This window comes from Haliotis asinina, chromosome 2, assembly GCF_037392515.1.
Source record: "Haliotis asinina isolate JCU_RB_2024 chromosome 2, JCU_Hal_asi_v2, whole genome shotgun sequence".
Lineage (NCBI taxonomy): Eukaryota > Metazoa > Mollusca > Gastropoda > Lepetellida > Haliotidae > Haliotis > Haliotis asinina.
In genome coordinates this window covers 16,914,742-16,936,772 of record NC_090281.1, presented here as the reverse complement: position 1 = coordinate 16,936,772, position 22,031 = coordinate 16,914,742, and the positions used below count along the sequence as shown (strand labels likewise).

The 22,031-nt window shown below is 36.7% G+C and overlaps 1 protein-coding gene across 6 annotated transcripts in view; it reads right to left on the bottom strand.

The window, feature by feature from the left end:
- LOC137273317 (uncharacterized) overlaps nt 1–22,031 on the bottom strand; it is a 105,751-nt gene that overhangs the window by 53,783 nt on the left and 29,937 nt on the right. For 2 of the 6 annotated variants that reach the window (XM_067805893.1, XM_067805897.1), the window contains 10 exons: nt 19,871–19,943; nt 16,858–16,935; nt 13,592–13,769; nt 11,896–11,946; nt 9,780–9,824; nt 6,849–7,143; nt 5,332–5,424; nt 1,400–1,546; nt 1,076–1,210; nt 267–399 (listed from right to left, as the gene is read on the bottom strand). In XM_067805893.1, the coding sequence (XP_067661994.1) occupies nt 267–399; nt 1,076–1,210; nt 1,400–1,546; nt 5,332–5,424; nt 6,849–7,143; nt 9,780–9,824; nt 11,896–11,946; nt 13,592–13,769; nt 16,858–16,935; nt 19,871–19,943 (1,228 nt within the window). Of the gene's footprint in view, nt 1–266; nt 400–1,075; nt 1,211–1,399; nt 1,547–5,331; nt 5,425–6,848; nt 7,144–9,779; nt 9,825–11,895; nt 11,947–13,591; nt 13,770–15,814; nt 15,857–16,857; nt 16,936–19,870; nt 19,944–22,031 lie in introns of all 6 variants that reach the window. The other 4 variants (XM_067805894.1, XM_067805895.1, XM_067805892.1 and 1 more) reach the window with 3 other exon arrangements.

Below are 22,031 nucleotides of genomic sequence, written 5' to 3'. Positions count from 1 at the left end.
ATGGTGTTACAAACAAACTATATATCTCAGAAATGAAGTGTTAATAGATATTTCTTGTTATCAAACCCAAAGGAGTAAAATGTAAAATGAAATATCAAACATTTGAACTAATGGGTAGCAATGACAGTTAAAGTTTCACCAAGTTAACAACCAAAGTGTTAGGTTGCAAAATAGCTACAAAAATAGTCATAGCTGCTGTTTCAAAAGGGCATCTCTTCTCTCCTATACCATGTAAAGTAACCAGAATCACTGTGTTCCTGACTCACCCTGTCACCACCAAAGAGAGACAACTCTGCATCATCCATGGTGTCCGTCCCAGTGAATCGGATGCTGGACTGTATGAGAGAGACATAGTCGAACTTCCACTTCTCTATGTCAGCCTCCAGGCTGTGCAGTTTGCTGAACAAACAGTGGGGAATATACAGAATATATATAAATACTAGCATTAGGGTGGGTCCCTGGATTTGCATGTACATATACCACTTCATCAGCACTGTGAGGGCAGTAGGGTGGCCAAGTGGTTAATATGTTCACACTGAACACCCAGGCTCGATTCTTCACATTGGAACAATGTGTGAAGTCCATTTCTGGTATCCCCTGCTGTGATATTGCTGGATTATGACTAAAGTCAATGTTAAAGCATACTCACTCACGCAAGAGAACCAGCAGTGCATTGTCTGTGTACATCCTGACACATTGTTGGCACCATTCAAATTATGATGTGAGGTCAGTCTGACAACACACTAGAGCTGACCTCACAATTCGAGATGGTTTTTTAACATTTGTGACTGTCTAACACAGCAGTTGTATTTTTAACACATTTCTAAACCAGTGATAAATAGGATTAGAAATGAGTGAAGTTGCATCACAATGCTTAGCAGACAATTACTTTGTCATCTGTTACCATGACAGCAGAGTCAAATGACATCACTAATCGCAAAATGTCTGGCCTAAGCTTTATTGGCCTATATTTGTTCACAGAATCCCAGCATGTCATTGTTTGATGATTTAAAAACAAAAATTACAGCATATGTGTTACAATTACAGTGTGGCATACAGTCTCCTGTAGTCTTACCTGTCCTGTTCCGTGAAGATTGTCTGATCGCTGCTGCGTAGTTTGGCCAGACGTTTCACTTCTTCATTCAGGAAACGGTTCTGGTTTTGTAACACTCGAACTCGTTCCTGAAACTCTTTTGATACTTTGGTTGTTCTGCAACCCAGATATTGATGAAAATAAGTAAGTGATGATGCAAAATGCACATAAAATCTGGTTGTGCACAATGATTTAATCCATGTAGCTGAATTAGCAAAACTGATAAAAGAGTATATCATCTGTTTAGCCAATCATGGAGTTGCATGCAATCTATTCATTATTTGGTGTACAAGAACCACACCCTACCTCTTCTTGCTGTCATATGCCTGATCCCCATGCCCTAACTGTCCTAATTTCTCATCAAGGTCAAGGATGATCTCATCCTTCTGTTTCAAGATGTCCTGGTAACACGTCTGCCTGTTCATCACCTTGGCCAGCTCACACTTGGTGGCTCTGAAACACACCATCTCAAGGTCATCCCATGCTCATACACAGAAGGGAAATTCTGGGTAAATGTCACAAATACGATGAAACAATATTCTGGATATGACAAAGATATAGCATTCAAAATATGTTTTAATCATTGCCAGACATTCTGAGTCCCTTGTTCAAAGAACTGCTTTTGTGGTCTCCAAGTGGATTGGTGTACTAACTGGCATTAAAGATGGTACTTGCATTTACCTTGTCTTGCGCTTAGTATTTACAAAATAAGAAAAGGACTGGTCATCTCGTAGCCCATCTGTGGCTGAGTAGTATCGACATGCAAACTGTGGCCTGGTATCTCAGTATGCTAGCATTATAGAACTAACATAACAGGTCAGGTATCAATATGTATTCTTGTATACAAGGCACTATAACAGTGAAAAAATCTTAAACATGATGTGAAAACCACTTTACCTGGTCTTCATAAAGAGCTTGTCAATAAATATCATAGCTAATCCTGTCATTTCCTCGCACACTGACTACAACTGTAAAATGCACCTCAGACTAATATATTCCCCACGCTAGCTACTTATATATCACCCAGTTTTATAGGATCAACAGCCTGCTGTTTGTTGTATATGTCTCAAAATGATGGCCACAGTAATTAACGTCACCAAAATGACGTCAACTCACTTTGGAGCAACATGATTGATAAGATGATTATTGTCCAATGCAGCAACAAACCCAACTCACTCACTCTAAAACAATCCACTCCTGAAAACAGCCATGTGCAAAAAGAGATAAGATAAGCAAGCAATGTCCTCTTTGTGACCTCACTGATAATCAATACAGCATATTGCAACCTTACAGCTTGGGGCTTATAGGATAACACAAGGTATTAGAATATAGCTTTATCAGATATGAACACTTGCTCTGTCACCATGCACCTGGCTTTCGTATGTCTGCACAGACAATACACAGCAACCACTCGATACATCACCATCTAGGAATGCCATGTTGAACCTCCATGAAGAACATCATACTATGCATCCACTTTATGTCAGCAGCAAGAATGTTTATATTTTTTAGAAAAGTTTCAAAATTTAAATTCAATACAAAATTCACACAAAAATAAATTATTATATTTAAGTTTTATACTGTAGATGACATTACATATTGATAAATAGTCCAAATAAAAACCGTCTATAGTATAACAGTTTTATCATCTACGGTATATGGGATATATATGTTTCCCAAGTTGTCAATACCAAGGTCATCAGCAGCCAGATGTTGCTCTTTACATAAAGAGCTGTGGAGTCAGCTGAGCGACTGACTGATAACAATCCATCCTGGATTTCAGGTGTGCACTAAAGCGTGCCGTGAGACACAGTAACAATCACAGTCCTGCACTTCTCATGGACCATCCTAAACATTTCACAATCCACAGTTTCTCACAATAAATCCGATATTTCCTACCACCCAGACGATAAATATTTCAATCCATCCCTTAAAACTTATGATCCATCCTATGAGTATCACAATCCATCCTATAGTGCTTACAATCCATCATAGACATCTCTCAATCCATCCTATTATTCTCACAATCCATCCTTTAGTGCTCACAATCCATCACAGACATCTCTCAATCCATCCCATAAATCTCAGAGTCCATTTCATATTTCTCACAATCCATCCTATGTTGCAGTGATTTTTTTTTATGTCATGGCCAAAGCAAATCCTGACCAACTTGTATCTGTACAGTCTAATTCAGTTTCAAAAGTATCCTATTGTCAACCAACTTCTTAGCTGCCTTATTTCAAACTGTTGATATTGTGCAAGTTGGTTCATCAGCAAGACTGGTCATTGTCAATAGCCCAGTAGTTTATGCATTATTATGAATAAACTCATCAAAATGTTATGATACAAAACAACCAAACTTGGATTGAATATATAAAACATGAGCTCTGACAAAAAACTTGTTCCTAGAAGTACCAGACCATAAGGTACTTAGATCAAAATCCGACAAAATTTCCAACGTGAATGAATCATAGTCACCAAGGCTTGGGAAAATAGTGGGGAAAGTAATATCCAATGGTAGCATCTTTCAAATTTGACCCAAAAAATAAGATACTAGATGTCCAAATGAAGTGGATCAAAAGGATTTAGAAAACACATGGACTACAGAAAAATGTCATGAAATCTTATAATGATTAATCCCAAAATGGCTGCTCTCTCAAGAAAATTAATCTTGGTGTCCTCTCGAGAAAACACTCTGACTGTGCTATCGAAGGAAATAACTGCTGTCTGTGATGTCTCGGCTACCTTAACACGTGTACCTGTGCCACTGCCGTAATGTCTCCATGGTTTCATCACCACAGACAGGTAATATACATGACACCATCAGGGTATGTGGTAAATAGAATGTGAATTCCAGTTATAGATATCGTCCAGTAAAATGTCGCAGCAAACATTTCCTGAGATTGCACCAAAAGGTTCCAAAGTATACCATGTGTTCCATGGCTACAAGAAAGGTTTTATCCTGAAAAGTTTCTTTGTATTGTTGTCCCATAAAGGATCAATGGCTTCTCCTTGTTGCAGCTGTTGCAGAAACTCTGGACATGGATTTATTATTGGTGACTCATACTGGTATATACTTGCCGTATACAGCCTCTGTATGTGGGTTAACATTAAAGACCTCTAGCTCTCCCAACCTCCTTCTTCTCACTTAAACAGTGTGCTGTGATATAACTGCAATAATGTTGACAGTATACTTAATTCACTCACTGTGTGAATGTCATGTATGCAACCCCTGTATATTGGTTTATCCTGCTTTTATCATAATAATAATCATTATCATCTTATGTTATTAAATCAACAACTGAACAAGAAGTGATTCAAAATAGCTTGCAGTAGGATGTAACAAAGAGAATATTTTGTTCAAGATATATGAGCCATTTCATGAATCGATCCATATACAGTCTGTTTAACACTTATACTCTCAAGAATAGATTGCATCAAGTTATTTGCAGTTAAGAAATGACAGTTACCTTAAAGTTTTGTTAAGGAATATTTACTTTTTTTCCCCTGAATTGTGGTCTGGTATGGGATGACATCAATATATAACAGGTTTAAAACATATACCACCACCACTTTGATGAAAACTATCTGTATAGAGCCAATACTGGAGTAGCGCAAAAAGCGAGCAGATTCTGGCATGGCAAAGGGGACATAACTATTGGACAACAAAGTCACCTGCATTTTCATTTGCCTTAAAATAACTCTTTGTACATACACTACCATCACTACCACTATCAAAATCAATCAACAACATCATCATCAACACCACCATCACCAACATTATTATGATTGTCAGGAATATAGTGTTGAAAGACACAGCATTGCTGTGGGGCAAAACTGGGAAAGGACGATGTATGCATTTATCCAGATATCACTAACTCAGAATAATGAACAAAAAATATGAGAAATAATAATGCATAAACTACTGGTCTATTTTCACAACTCAGCACTGAGCAGCCAGCCCCATCTTGACGCATCTCAGCAAAACATTCAGTGTTAAACCCTACACAGGAACATGTTAACCACTTAGGGATCATTCAGTGATGATGCCATACACATATGGACATTTACAATGCAACAAGCAATACTTCAACTTTTCCCTGACTTTAACAATTTTTCATGCAGTAAGTCTATGGTGAGACCCGCAGCTCATATCCTTTAACTCTGAATCCATCTACACAGGAAACCACCATATGTGATCTAGTTATAAACAAGGGCATATGCTGTGCTATACTTACATCAGCTCCTTCTCCAGTTCTGAGATTCTGACCAGCTCTTGTGACCCCATCTCCCCTTTATCGATGGCCGAATCACTGGACGCAGACATCGAGCTATCATAAACCAGATCATGTCTTACTAATATCACCCACCTCTTCATCTTGGAGTTAAAAATATATGACATTCACTGATATATGCCACAGAATATGGGGCAGAATTTCTGTGGAATCAATAGAGATTTATACAATGAACATATGCCGATCATCAAACATTTGATCATGCAAACACAATGCTATCATTGTTGCTATTGTATGTTGTATTTCAAGCACGATGCCAACTGTGAACTGGTGCATACACATCACTGAAGTAGAATTTTATATCAATATGTATATGGCAATAACTTTGACAAATATCAAAAGCTGTCTGTAAATTTGGTTCACATTGGATTTTGAGTACATCAAAACATACTCGTATATACTTTAAAGGCAGCCATTAATGCCAATCAAGTCATGTCCGTGTGTCACCTTGATTTAGGGCAAGATAGTTGAAGCAGGAATTGATCAAGAGGATAAACCTGAAGAAACTGTATGCTCGTTTCTTCCATCCATTTGTCCATGAGTTTAACTACTTTTTCCAGCTGTTCCATACTTTTGTCAATCAAACAGATTTTTGATTAGTTTGACTAGTTTGTCAATCAGTTTGACTGTTTTGTGAGTCAGTATGTAAAACTGTTTCACTATCTTGGCCATCCGTTTCTATATGATCAGTTTGTCAGTCAGATTGTAAATCAGTGTGAACCCTTTCACAATGCCAGATTATACTCTCAGGATGTGGGTTTGAAGCCAAGATGGAACTCAATCCAACAAATCTTTTTAGAATAAAGTACTTTACTAAAAGTGTTTAATCCCAAATATAACATATGTTACAATGTGAACATTTTGTTCATCTATTGTTTGTAATAGTTGTAGATCAGTTTGACTATTTTGTCAAACAGTTTGTCAACCAGTGTGGCCATTTTCTTAATTTGTTTGTCATTGTTTGAACATTTTGTCTACTTGTTTGTCCACCTGGTGTCCGATTAAGCTGAATAGTTGGTCCATCTGCCGGTCCACTAGTTTGACTATTTTGTCCATCTGTTTGTCCACTAGTTTGACTATTTTGTCCATCTGCTGGTCCACTAGTTTGACTATTTTGTCCATCTGTTTGTCCACTAGTTTGACTATTTTGTCCATCTGCTGGTCCACTAGTTTGACTATTTTGTCCATCTGTTTGTCAACTAGTTTGATTATTTTCGCCATTTGTTAGTCCACTTGCTTGAATATTTTGTCCATCTGTTAGTCCACTAGTCTGAATATTTTGTCCATCTGTCAGTCCACTAAACTGAATATTTTGTCCATTTGCATGTTGATTATGTCCATCAGTTGTCCATGTCTTTGACCAAAACCTTGAGCGGCCTAAGCATAAGCTCCCATTTTAAAACACAGAGCATACAACAGCCCAAAACCTATTAACAAAGCTTTTCTACCATCGTACAGACCTATGGCGGTTCCTCTCCTCTGATCTGGACAGATCAGAGTTCTGATACTGATCACAGTCGCTGTCTTGATCAAACGTCTGCTGTCTCATCTTTCTCTTCATCCCATCAGCCTTTGATTTGTTCCTCCTCGGGTGCCCCTCCTCCCCGTACAACTCATCACTGTCGGCAGTACTTCCACTGCTCGAGTCCCCATTGTACATGGAGTTGCGTCGGTAGCCATTAGCCTTGGTTTCACATGAATCCATGCTGACAGACAGCTGTCGAGCATATGGAGTAAACAGGGATGATGGAATCTCTGAAACAAGGGAATTAAACATGTAGCTTCTATCATTTTTTTCACATTAAGCTAAGAAAGAAGTCATGAAAACAAGAAATCAACTGGTTAATTCTAACTCCATACACAGTTTGTCTGCTCAAAAGATGTTTCAAAACAAAATGATTTAAAAAATAAACAAAAGCACATTTGAAAGTTATTTCAGAATAAAGTTTCATCTCAAACCTGTCAAGCCTTAAAATTCTCCAGTAGATCATTTATATTTGTGAATTTTTGTAAAATAGCATGTATTCTAAAACCAGTTTAGATCTTTTTGGAAAGTACGCATATTATATAGTCACTACCTTACACAACCTTCTCCAAACAACAAGTATTTCAACATGTCTGGTTCACAAGAACATCAAGTCACGATTTTTTATAACATTGATAAAGTGGTGACAGTGAACATTAATTTCTCCAAACATTTTGTGTCATACAAAACACTTAAAAACTACAGGTGATATATATAAGTATGAAGCAGATCTAAGTTGCACTGATATGATATTGTGTTGTGCTAACATGCATTCAGAAATGTTTCGCTGCTCTAGGAATTGTATGATGATACATATATTACATATAGATTACTATCAATTAATATTTATACATTTATAGCATACAGTATTGTTATTCATAGACTGAATAATTAACAAAAATTGAGTCTTGTTGTGTCTGCTTTCTAAGGGGATGAAGGTAAGTAAATCAGAGGTCATTTTTAGTCATCAGCAACAGAATCATTTCTATTCTCCAAATATTTGTTCATATCTGTGAGCCTATGGTAACCAAAGATATGGTTTTACCTTTAAAATCTCATATCACTAATCTCAATATTACAAACGTCTTGAAATAAATTAATTACACATTGCATTCAAAATTCTTTTGTACCATGTAAACCTAGTCCCTTCTATGAAAGATTTCTTATCCCATCTTCAAGTCTCCCTCTTGTAAACATAATCATCCAAAATATGCTGATCTTGCAGTTAATGCAAAGTGACATATACCTGTGTTTATATGAAATGTATAATTAGTAAAAGCTTCTCTGATTAGAATGTTATGTGAATAATTGTCTGTGACCAGGGAGAAAAGAAAATTATCCCTGCTTTGACCGATATTCTGTTCTAATCACACTACACCAGGTTTATCGTAATATTATTTAGTAAACTGGTATTTATATCAGGCCATGACATAAAATCAATATCAGTCTAGGCATACAATACACACATATACTGAACAGATGGCAGCCTTGACCTAGGAAAACAAGGGCAGGTAACTGCTCATATAATGATTTTTCTTACCAAACAAACCCTCTGCAAAACTAATCAGTTATTTCTGTTTGGTTGTATATTGTGCTGGTATTGTCAGGCCTTGAATCTAAACCTATCTAAAATATAATTCTTACATGTATATTAGAAAAGCAAAAAGCATTTGTCAAGAAATGGCATAATTATAATACACTGTTATTTCCATATACTTTTTTATTTTCAATGTCAGTATGTATTTGTGTATAATCCATGGACATAAAATTAATGCACACATCAATACTTGTTTACTCAAACGGGCAAGGAAATAGAAAAAAACAACTAATCTGACACTAAGGGTGACAAGCAAAAAAGTAAAAAATATGCAAAGCATGGGTAAGGTATGATACAGGAATCTTGCAACATTGTATCAACATGCATTATATAAATAATCATATCCATTTAAAAATAATGCATGATCATGCATCGTGGAAATGGAGTTGCCATGCACACATGCATAATTTAATGATGAATTATCAAGTTCATATCACAGCCATTCCATAAACAACACACACTTACAACATACATCTCATCAACACAAACAACATAGGCCACACAATCAGGAACCTCTGACACAAAAAGTGAAAACTGTAAACATGATAGAATCTATATAATGTTTATTAAAAATAACGACACTGATGTGAGCAATTGGCAACTCATTGAATATACACCTGATATAAACATTTTCTGAAGAATTAATGCCGAGTTGGCAATTCTGGCTTTGAAGTGGAAAGCCAGGTGCTGCTATAGTTTGATGCATTGCTACACTGTATACTGTACAGGTGAGCTAAGAACAGCTAAGAATTACTACATGGTGTACAGCTTCAGGTGAGCTAGGTATTTGAAAACACACTCTTCTCAAAACTGAAACAACGCCAATTTGTAAAGTCATATTTTTGTACATAACAAAATTCTTCCAAAAATTATTTATTGAGAACCATCAATTGAGGACCATGAAATATTTAGAAAAAATTATTGAATAAAATTTCACATGAAATATTGAAAGAAGCATATTTATCATAGAGAAATTTTCCCTAATGCATATTTGGAAAATGCAGGGTCTGTTTCATAAAGCAATCATAGCACTACGACTGTCATGAGTCTAAGGTAAAAGATGGGAGTTATGATCACCTTGGTGCTAAAGTTGCTTGGTGAAATAGAGCCCAGATCTCCAAAGAAGAGTTCTAGCTATTTGAAATGGAGTGTTTGAGAAGTGTGTGTGTTCAAGCACAGACTGCAGGTTCTGTGAGGTTTGGACTACAGGAAGCATGTGTGGTGGTGCTGCACATACAGAAAATGACGACACTACGACATTTGCTTTACCTAGAGGATTGGATATGCTGAACCTCTTTTTGAAGGGAGGCATCTCTGGGAGAAGGAGATAAGCATGTATATACATCAAATTAAAAAATCATATATCACCTGAAAACAAAATAGTGGTAAGCTTGCAAAATGCAAAGCATAATGTTTAAGCTTTTAGTAGTCAAAAGCATGGAAGGTTGATGAAAATACCATGTTACTAGCTCTCAATTTGAATCTATATTACGTTCACAGAATTTATTGTTACTGTGTATATCCTTGGCACTGTTTAACTGTATCTGGCTTGTGTTTCATGATGGAATGATTATTGAAACATTCCAATTTTTATGAAGTTCTATTTTATTAATGTGAGTTAAGTGTTAAGTGTTATTTCATTTTGATAAATTAGCCACCAAATACAAAGAAGCTTTCACATCTAGAAAAAACACCTTGAAACAACTGAAACTACAACACGCATTGATGTCATGTTAATTATACAACTACGTGTTAATTCACAAAGTGGGTCTCTCCATACCACAATGTACAAGGATGTCCATATCACGGTGCCAGTGCGACTGTTAACAATATTCATCAGTGGTATGAGTTGGGGGATATATGAGAGTGTTCTTGTAACTGCATGAAGCTGTGATGCAAGACGTGGTGATATCACGTGAAGCTATATTCTGCCAACAGTGCCACGTAATACTATATTCCTGCTGTTGTTGCTCCTGCTGTTGATGCTGATGATGTTATATATACCATCCACAGCTGTTAAACTTCTCTACCAAATCATTCTCTTCACACATTAATTTTTGAAAATTAAAATTAAAAACTCAATTTAGATAAATTCATACTGATCAAATCAAGAACAAAAACTGAAGTCAAGGGGCATCTGTAAATTTAGTGATTACAATATAATATTATTCAGTATGCATACAGAAGGTTGGTTCAAACTTATTAAAACAACATCGTTCGTTAAAGCTAAAAATATTTGGGAATACTCTAAGTTAATTATGTGATGTGAACTATTGTCCAGTAATAGAAGCAGAGGACACAGCGCATCAGTGAGACAGACTAGATGTCCAGAGAAGTAGGGTTACAATGACACGGCATCACCTAAAGGAATTAATATGAGACAGCTAATTCTACACAGTGAAGATGGTGCCGCCTTCACGTTACTTTAGACTGGTTCAGTGTAGTCATAGTATATTCACAGAGGGAGAAAAAATGGTGATTACTGCTTTTAGCTATTGCTCTTGCGACCTAAAGGAAGCAATTATGTTCATTTTTTACATCTTTAATGCAGACTGAGGTCACAGGAATCATTAGTCATTTATTGACATTAATGCCCTTGGGTCACATAGTTTTTGCCCTTAATTGGAGAGTTCGACGTCATCACAAATAATCAACACCCAGATTGGAGACAATGCAGAACTGATTATTGTCATTGCGATCACCGAATGATATGAATGAGATCATCGCTGTCAGTTATCCCTTGTACAATCTAAATGAAGTCATTAACATTGTGATTAGTTATCCCCTTTGAATGTTCAAATGAGATCATCGCTGTTAGTTATCCCTTGTACGATCTAAATGAGGTCATTGCGATCAGTTATCCCCCTTCAAGAAGGTAATCATGAACAGTTATCCCCCTCAAAGTGACTGAAGAAAGTAATTATGATCAGTTATCCCATGTGAAGTAACTGAAGAAAGTAATTGTAATCAGTTATCCCACTTGAAATAACAGAAGAAAGTAATTGTGATCAGTTATTTCCCTTGAATGGTTTTGAATGAGGTCATTAAAACGAGTTATCACCTGTGTACAGACTTACAGGAGTCATTAATATCAGTTATCATGCTTCAGTTGATTGACTAAGTGTCAGCATAATTTTTAAGTCCTGTTGACAAACCAGTAATCAAATTTTAACCAGTATCTCAAGCAAAACCTACTTTCAACAAATCTGGAAACAAGACATCCAAATTCATCAAAATGTTTTTTTTTCTCGTTTATCTTTCATGCAACCTTGACAAATGTCTGGGGAAAATGCACCTCCACCAATGTCGCTTGTGTCCCATAACTATAAAACAAGTCTCCCAGTAACGTAAAGGACAACATTCATGTTATCGCTGCACTGGTTACCTTCAAACACTGGCGGCAAGGAGCGAGATCGGTCCACCTTCTCATGAGTGGCTTGTAGAGGAGAAAACAGGCAACATATTACACTCTCAGTTCCTTGAGGAGAATCTCCACTAAGAGAACACTCAAATCCCAGACGACTGTGTGGACACAACCTTTCTTGTCACTTCTTCCCAAGAAGGAAAGACAGACACTGAACTCCCTCTCACAGTTTAAAATTTTAAAGCCGTTTATTTGGAAGTCCCTTTCTTCATAGGAACTGCAGCTATTTGTGTTCACAATGTATAGATATTATGTACATTGCTACTAGAGTTGTGTTTTATGCTGCTTTTATCAACATTCGAGTAATATCACCACAGGGAAGACCAGAAATGAGCTTCAAACATTGTACCCATATGGGGAATTGAAACTGTGTTTTCAGCATGATGAGTCAACACTTGAGCGCTAGGTTACCTCACTAACCCTACTGAGACACTGAACAATGTAGTGGATAATGAATACAAACTGTTGGTTCATGGAGCAGCCTCGAAAACAATAAATCTGACATATTTCCAAAATAACGTAAACTCAACTGATTTGGCTCCCATATGCCTGTTAACCAATTCAGTTGTATAACTGAATGGCATGGTGCTTGGTACTAACATACAATGAGACTGTTTTCCTAAAAATGTACTTTACATTTGTATATTAATATGTAGTATATATGTGTGTGAAAAGATTATGAAAAATAAACAAAGTTTTACATTATTTGTCAAGTTAACACTAAAGATGATATGACATTGTTCTTAGAAACAACTGTATTTATAGAAAATAATTGTAATAGTTGCAAGAAGAATCCACACTTTCTGAAGTAATTAATCAGTTCAAAAGTGTCTGTTTTGTTTTAAAATCAAAGTCTCAACATTATGTAGATTTCTAAAGTGCTTGTTTCTAAAAGTACTGAACTGTATGTTTCTGAGAGCACTGAACCATTTGTTTCTGAGAGCACTGAATTATAAAGTTTATAAATCTAGTGAACTGTTTGTTTCTGAAAGTTCTGAACTGTTTGTTTTTGAGAGTACACAACTGTTTCTAAAAGTATTGAACTGTTAGGTTCTGAACTGTCATTTTTCTGGGAGTACTGAACTGTTTGTTTCTGACAGTACTGGAGCGTTGTTCCTGGGAGCACTGGAGTATTTATTTCTGGAACTATTCAATCATTTAATGTCCATCACTTGGCAACATTAAGAAATAACAGTTTCCTGACCTCTATGATTAAGGTCAAGGTAAAACTGTCAGAATTAGGTTTGAAATGTCAAGAAACATACTGCAAAAGAACCACGCTTCCCAAAAGAAATCTGGCAGAATTACTTACTTGACGCCGAATCTCTAATAAGGCAACAAGGAACTGAAACTGAATTGTTGATTGAAACTAGTATGAGAGACTCTAGTTTGAATCTGACACATCCACACCCAAAAGAAGCTGCTAGCAGGTGCTTGAAGGTCAAGGCTACACTGCAAAGAATGACATCAACCAGATTGCATGCTTAACTCAAATATGTGAATGAGAAAGGTTTGATGCCCCCTGCAATACCCCAGCTGGTGACACCAGGAATTGGCAACAAATTGCAGCCATTGTGGGAAATGTACCCAGTTTATGAGCAAAATGAGTGAACACTTTAAGCACTAGGCTACTGGTAATTATAAGAGACTGGTGTACCTTTGCGAGATGGCATGTTGTTCACGTCAAATGACTCTCCGATCTTCTGTAGTTGATAGTGTCGGAATTTGGAGTTCAGTGCAGACGTTGGGGTGTTGTTCATGTGAAGAGACTGAGAGTAGCCAAGGGGTTTGTGGCGGCTACCCTCGGGGTTCATGGCTGTGATGTCAGAGGAACTCTGGGTAATACAAGCAAAGGACATATGAATAAAAGAAACAGAACCCTTTATGCATTCATAAGAGATCTCTGCTAAAGTAATCCTGCCTATATCAAGAGGACATATTTGCTATAATAAATCAAGTCTGGAGTAAAGGAATAGTGGACGCTGTGTATGGTTCTTAGTCATCTGTACAACTAATGAAAACATTTTTGCTTAAAGGCAAACAATCTTCCAACAATTGTGAATTATTAAGATTTTTTGTTCTGCCCTGAACAAATCCTTCCTGGGAGAAAAGAGCATGGTTGTCCAAGGAAATATGGTTGTAAATAATTTTGTAGTCAGTTATAATATCAGGCATTCACTGATTTGACGCCATTCAATTTGCAGAGAAACATTACAAGAAACATAGTTGATGCCATCCAGTGCTGCAAGACAATTTTTTTTGGAAGGAAATCCGAATCGCTGACATTAATAAATAGAAGAGATAGTGTTTTCTACTTGATGGCCCAAATTTCACACGAATTTATTTTCAGTTCCATCAACTCATAAGCACAAATGCTTCCTGTTCGCTCAGCTGTTGGAATTTTCACAAGGTCGCATCAATAACACATGTTATATAATTTGAAATGGTTCGGTCATGTTTTCAAGCATGAGATAATGTAAAAATAATATTCCAGTCTACAACAAAATTCATGCATGCATTTAAAAAACTAAAACAACTGACCATTTTCAAGCCACAGTGATGTGAAGGTCACCGAGAAACATTCTTAATGATCAAAACAACTAAATGAAACAAAAATAATTCCTGATCATGCAAAATCATACATTGTGAAACAAAGCACCATTTGCAGAGCTGTAATAACATCACCATGACACATATCTCCAAAATAGTGTTATTGTCAATGCAAGAACCTATCCACAAAAAGATGTGCATGTTAAGATGCCCCTAAGCCTCTGTATGAAATACCATCAACTCAGTGGGTGGCACTGATAACCATTATCAACAGCAAGTAAAAATATTATTTGAATTGAAAAAGTCCCACATTTTATCTCCATACAAAGAGATTTTCAGTTTACAACATGAGAGAATGCCTTCTCCAAATATTTACTCACTGAAAATATGTAACATTTATGATAAAAATAACCATTACATTTTTATTGAAAAGGAACCCATGAAATCTTTTATTTAGACCCAACCATATGGAAAGTCTGTGCTTGCTTCTTTTTGGACTGTAGAATCAGAGAAGGGCTGGGAAAGGAAACCCATGACAGTTCAGAGACTGTGAAACAGACTGTAGAAAATGCAGACTTTCTTCATATAAAGTCACAGCATTACAATAAGAGATGGGCACTTATGAATATAAAATAAATTTATAGGACAGGGACTGTGCGACTGAAAGCTGAAAAATGTTGACTAATTTTATTTAGGGCCATAGCACAGTAGGGACTGGATGGAGGGCAAATAATATGGTTCAGGAACAGACTGTGGAAAATAACTTGCTTCATTTAGGGCTATAGCATTACATTAATTGGTGGCTGGAAGGGGAATCTGTGAGATTGACTACCTCCCCCAATCCCCCTCCCCTACCCTACTGAGACTCTTTATCCAAGTGCTAGCTCCACACATTCAATGTCTAGGTTTGGTCTTCAAAGGGCAAAATGGCAAGGTTTAGTAAGGGTCCCCAATCTGGACACAACCAACTCACAATGTCAGGATCCTAACCAGTCAACTACACAGGATCAAACATCAGCACTGGAACAATAATTTTAGTAGCCTTGATATATCTTTTGAAAGTAAGGTTGGTTATGAAAGATTTCTTAATGAATGTCACCGTATTTGATAATCACATCAACAGAAAAGTATAATAAATATAAGTCTTGTTTCTTTTATGTCGTGAGTTGGTGTGTTCAGAACTTGACAGGTTCTTGAAAGAGACATTCTGTAAAGTTTTCTTATACTTATCCATGGCATGCGAAAAAAGTACAATGCTGGCTGTTGGCGGGATGTTTCCATAGATATGCAGAGAGGAAAATTATCCCACACCAGGTGACTTCATACTCACATGATACCAGATATGTTCCCTTATAAATGCTGTTTGGTTCCTCTAGGAAAAACACAAATTGTGTTGTCATGACACTAGTAACCCTTCACTCAGTTTAACATCTGCCTCAACTTGCAATCATTATGAAGACTTGTTGGTTGTCTGCTTTCTAGCACACATTGTCCAACAATTGTCTTCACCCATCCCTCCCTTCCTCATTTCATCGATTACTTCTCTAATGTATCCATCAATCACATTTCTAAAGCGTCCATCCATTCATTTAATTATAATTTTTCTATTGCATCCATCAAACACTATACAGTTGCATCCATCAAACACTTCTCTGTTGCATCCATCATTCACTTCTCTGTCAACCACTTCTCTATCAATCACTTCTCTGTTGAATCCATCAATCACTTCTCTATCAAACACTTCTCCTTTGCATCAATCAATCATTTATCTATCAAACACTTCTCCTTTACATCCATCAATCACTTCTCTTCCATCAATCACTTCTCTTCCATCAATCACTTCTCTGTCAATCACTTCTCTGATGCATCCATCAATAGCTTCTCAATTAATCACTTCTCTGTTGCATCCACCAATCGCTTCTCTATCAATCACTTCTCTGTTGCATCCATCAATTGCTTCTCTAATGCATCTATTGACACTGTACTAATGCATCCATCCATCCCTTACTTTTCTAATGAATCCATCAACCTTTTCTATATTGCATTCATCCATCCACACATACATAATTTCTCTATTGCATCCATCAACATTTTTTATTGTATCAATCCATTTTTTTAGTCCATCCATCCCTCATTCATCCTGTGAAACAACTTCACAATCCATCCATCCTCCATTAATCCATCCATTAATCCATCCATCCATCCGGTCAAACCAATTATCCACCAACATGTTAATCTCCTTGTGCCTTGTACTTTGATTCCTCTACGTATATCCTCTGACCCCACCCCACCCCTCCCACTCTTTTGACTGGATATTCATCAGTCATGCAGGCCTGCCAGGTTGTTTTTTTTTGAGGGAAACAGTTGTCTTACTCGTTCTCTCCTGTCCAGCTCCTCCTTGGGGGTCTTCTTCTTGTCTGCATTTGCCCGTGAGTGGAGGTCCCTCTTGGCCTGGATACCATGTGCGAGATAGTCAGAACATGCACAACAAATTATCTATACAGAGCAGGGATCACCAAGGGATCATGGTGTTAAGGTGATTGTAATTCTAGATTGTCTCCATCCACAGCTATAGCCCTTGCTATCTGAATAATAAGGTCATCATAGCTGTCAAACTTCAACATAGGCTTATGATCATCATTGCAGTAATATCACCTTGGGCAAGTGGATCAAGGTACCAATGTATAATCTTAGCACTGTGCTTGTTAGTGAGTGAGTGAGTTAGTTTTACGCTGCACTCAGCAATATTCCAGCTATATGGTGGAGGTCTGGAAATAGTTGAGTCTGGATCAGACAATCTAGTGATAACAACATGAGCATCGATCTGCACAGTTGGGAACCGATGAGATGTGTCAACCAAGCCTGACCACCCGATCCTGTTAGTCACCTTTCATAGTCGCCTTTTATGGCATTTAGCATGGGTCCTGTGCTTGTTAAAGTTAATGTTAAGGTATGGTCATTATAATCATCTTGATGCTAAGATTACAGTGTACAATGGCATCCTTATCCACAAAGTAACCTTAGCACTAAGATGATTGTGTTTCGGATAATGTAGCATAGTCCAACAACAGTCTTAGCATTCCAATCATTTTGTTGAACATGGTTATTGCAAGCTTGTCATGAATGTGGACCCAGTCCCAGTACCAAGCCAGACAGAGATGATGTATAGAATCTTTAGTCGGGGAAAGAAGTCATCCATGGCAGATCAAACACATGGTTATATGTAGCCAAATGTTTAAGAAACTTTCGTCACGATGTTTAACACGACATGTTTGTCACGGATTGATGAACACATACATGATAATAACAAAGGGGATTTATTATGCTGCTAGGTGTGTCCTATATCCCACCTTAGCTGAGACTAATGTCAGACTAACTTTTGTGATATACTATAAACAAGATATCAGTCAGCGTACAGGAAAATGTATTTGCAAGTGATATTTAATCATTATCTGACAAACATTCATGCTGGTCAATGCCTTCTTCAGTTCACACTGTAGATAGAGTCTAATTTTTATCCAGGATTCAAGCTCGACTTCCCTGGACCAGAATTAGAGAACAAATACTCAAAGTATTTTGCTTCTAAAGTTTGCTGAACAAACATTTCTTGCACTAAATTTACTTAAAATGTGACAATGAACTGTGATGGATAACACCATGTTCAACAAGTCCATCATGAGACTATTTGGGTGAGTGAGTGAGTTTAGGTTGAAGCTGCACTCAGCAAATTTCCAGCTATACAGTGGCAGATTGTAAATAATAAAGTCTGGACTGACAATCCAGTGATCAACAGCATGAGCATCAATCTGTGCAATTGGGAACTGATGACGTGCGTAAACCAAGTCAGTGATCCTGCCACCAAATCACATTAATCTGTTCATGCATGAGGCTCTTTGGATGTAAAATACAATGAATTATAATGAATGTCACAATCATTTCACATCATATTCAAACAATTTGGTAAAAAATATGAACATATTTTAAGTAGTAATTTATAAATTTCCATAGAAAAAAAGGACAGAAGCAATTTTAGCAACAAGCAATGAGAGAGAAGCACCTGACACCAATTGCTTGAACACTGTGTCAATGCTGAGGAGTACGAGCAGCCATGCAACTATTACACGCTAGGAGTACCACAAAGAACTGGCCTGATTTTAGATTAATTCATCTTAGTAATAACTACTTTCTTTAGAAGTGGGTGTGTCCTGCAAAGTTCCCCTGTGAATGCATAACATCTTATCTCCACACATATGTAACACAAACAGAGATCTCTACCAAGATTTACGCCATTATTTCTGTGTAAACGCAGTCTGTCGTTCCCAGACTCTCAAAGTACAATTTTTTATGAAATGATTATGGAAAATGGAAGGTAAACATAAACTTTACTATGAATGCATGCACGTTTTGCCCGAACCCTATTGACTTATACACGGCACAGTAAGAAAGGGGATCTATTAATACTTTGAGATCAAACATAGTCCTCAAGGTCGCTGCACATTGAGCAGCGTTTGTACCTGTAATATAGAAATGTAGTCAATACTGACTTCAGAGTTTGTTTGTTCATTATATGTTGTTCAAATACTTCAGGTATATTTAGTATATGCTAAAAAACATGTCTGCCATGTTGGTAACTTCAATAGACTAGTTATGAATAAAACTTAAAAGGGTTTTCTTGTATGGCGGCATCTTAAGTACATTGCATGTGAAACTACATTGATGTACAAGATATTTCAGCTCTATTATATATATGTTCTTGTACAGTGTTTGAGGCTGGCACATAAAATACTGACAATGTGGAGTCCATCTTGTGAATGAAGAAAGTTAAATATCTTAATATGTCTACAGATTAAAAAATATTATTTATTTCCATGTAACATTAATCTCCACTGACGACATTATTTGTACAAGAATTGTATTGACACCCGTAAGTGTAATGTGTTCAAACCCCCTATAAACATATTTTCTTTTGCAATGTGATAAAAAAACTCACATAAAACTGGCATCGAAGTTATTGAGAAACTGAATAAACATCTTTACTTAATACACTGTGTGACATCACCTAAATGACTGACCAATGACAGGCTGTGTTTTATAAATACCCATTTATTACAGAGAGACCAGTTTACTATACCATTTCATCTCCTCTTACAATCTTTAAAACATTATCTAAACATGTTGTCATGAATGCAGTATATGTTAATTCATGCTCATTGGTCTGTTTAACAAATCTTAGTAATGTTTCTTGTTTTGTTGTGAACATGTATGTTTGCATTACAAAAAATTGAAAATCATAGTTTTAGCTTTTCTTTTCTGCTGCTGAAGACCGCTTTGAGGAATGGGGCTTTGGACTATTCAGATTTGTTGTGATGATGTTGCTATGCCTCACCTGTAATGCCATCAGCCAAATCATCATGGACTCATGATTTTCCGCCGTCAGTACAAATTCCTTCCCCTCTGTGCTGCAACAAATAAAACAACACACGTAAACTTTACACTCAAACAAGATCTTGAACATGAAACATCAGTACAACAGAATACATAATTTTATGATGTCATTGTAATCAGTGGTATTCCAGTGGTCATCTAAGCATTATGATTCAGTTCCACTGTCAAGATTGAACTCCTATCAAGATAATGGGGAGTGTAGCCTAGTGGTTAAAGTGGTCGCTCATCATACTGAAGACCAAGGTTTGATTCCCTACATTGATACAATGTGTGAGCCCATCTCTGGGGTGCCCTCATGATAGTGTATAAATATTGCTTGAAGCGGCATAAAACTAATCTCACTCACTCACAATAAGATAATGCTTGACATTGCCCTAGCAATATCTCACATGGAAGCCAGTTTGTGATTAGAAAAATTTGTCTTTAGGATCTGGAAACTGATAGTGATCTCACATCAACATCTTTCTTTGAACTTTGGTCAAGTCAGCAGAAAAAGAAAGCTGCATGACTTCTTTCTAGGTTAACCTGACAAAAATGTGACATGAATTTAAAATTTAAAAAAGATGCCATTAAGCCTAACTCGCACACTCATGCTAAAGTTATTATAGCCTCTAAACGCAAACATGAGAAATTCTGTTTGTCAGTTTGAATGCACTCTCAGCTTCATGATGGCCGACAATACCGTGAGCCACAATCCACACCTGCATGTGAACAGTTAAGGCACTTCTTACATCTAGCATACCCAGCTTTCACCAGGGAATAGTTACCAATAATATTGACAATCAAATGTACAATGTTTTATCCCAAAGTTCAAATTTATGGTGTAAGTACACAAAAACTTGCAATGCAGAAATAAGAGCTTATAATATTGCAATTATGTGCATCCACTTCATCATCGCTGTCTACAGGAAATCACTGCAAGGTGCATTCTGGGAACTTTACAGCAAAGTCATTGTAATAAACTAAATACAGCCTGTCTAATCCTCTCCAATCCCTCTAATCCCTGTGGGATGACCTTCCTTATCCTTGCTAAGTCTTCACTTTTTTCCTTACACTTTCCTGCGGCAGGAATTTCATAACTTCCTTGGCTCAGACCAGATCTGAGGTAATTATTACATAATTAAGCAGAAATTATAAACCTCTTCCTTTTTGGTTGTTTTAAAATAATATTTTGTATCTTTTCAGAATGAAGGATAGTTATTGTTTTCCTTAATGACACTGCACTTAATAACCTCTGAGGCAGTTCAGCTTTCAAGCTGTTTATTTTTTACTGCTACTATAAGCTATATCTTTACAGCCAAATTTCAGGGATATTCCTATGTTTATTAATTATTATCAATTAAAGTAATTACACAGAAATATGTTAGACTGAATTTTCAGGTTAAATTCATTAAAGAAAGTATACATTTTAACATTAGGTAAACCTAATATGTTATTTTTGCCTGAATCAAATAACGTGAATTCACTTTTAATTTAGCAAAGAGACTTATTATTTTCTTCAGGTAGTGATTATTTTAAGGTCACCAGCTGGCAAGCACCCTATTAGTCCCAGACATGTATACCACACGTTCCGGGAGATATGCCATGGATGTTATTACCAGGGCAATAAGTCCATATTGATATAGTCCAAGACCTCATTACGGCAGCCTGTCCTGCACTGTGGACATAACATCGCTAGAGGGATGTCACCTGGGTGTGATAGCATCTTGTACTACACACTGATAGCCACCAGGTTGATAACCTCCCAACGCCTACTGGACAGTACACACCACTCAACACCTTGCTTTCAAGATCAGTAAATACTCTTCAGTTATAATACCTCTATCAAAGTGATTAAGAAGTGATACTATAAAATCATTAAAACAGGATAGGTGGTTAAAACTTTAGCAAACATATAATCAACCTAGTCGGGTGCATGTGATCCATTGTAGCATCATGAAACTAGCAACGGTTGCTAGTGTCCACCATGTATAATGAAACAGCTGACTAAGCAGTATATGTGGGAGGAATAAGACCTATCTCAAGCATAGTATAAGTTCTAGTACATGGAATGAGTGAGCTTAGTTTCAGCTATCAGCAATATTTCAGCAATATCATGATTT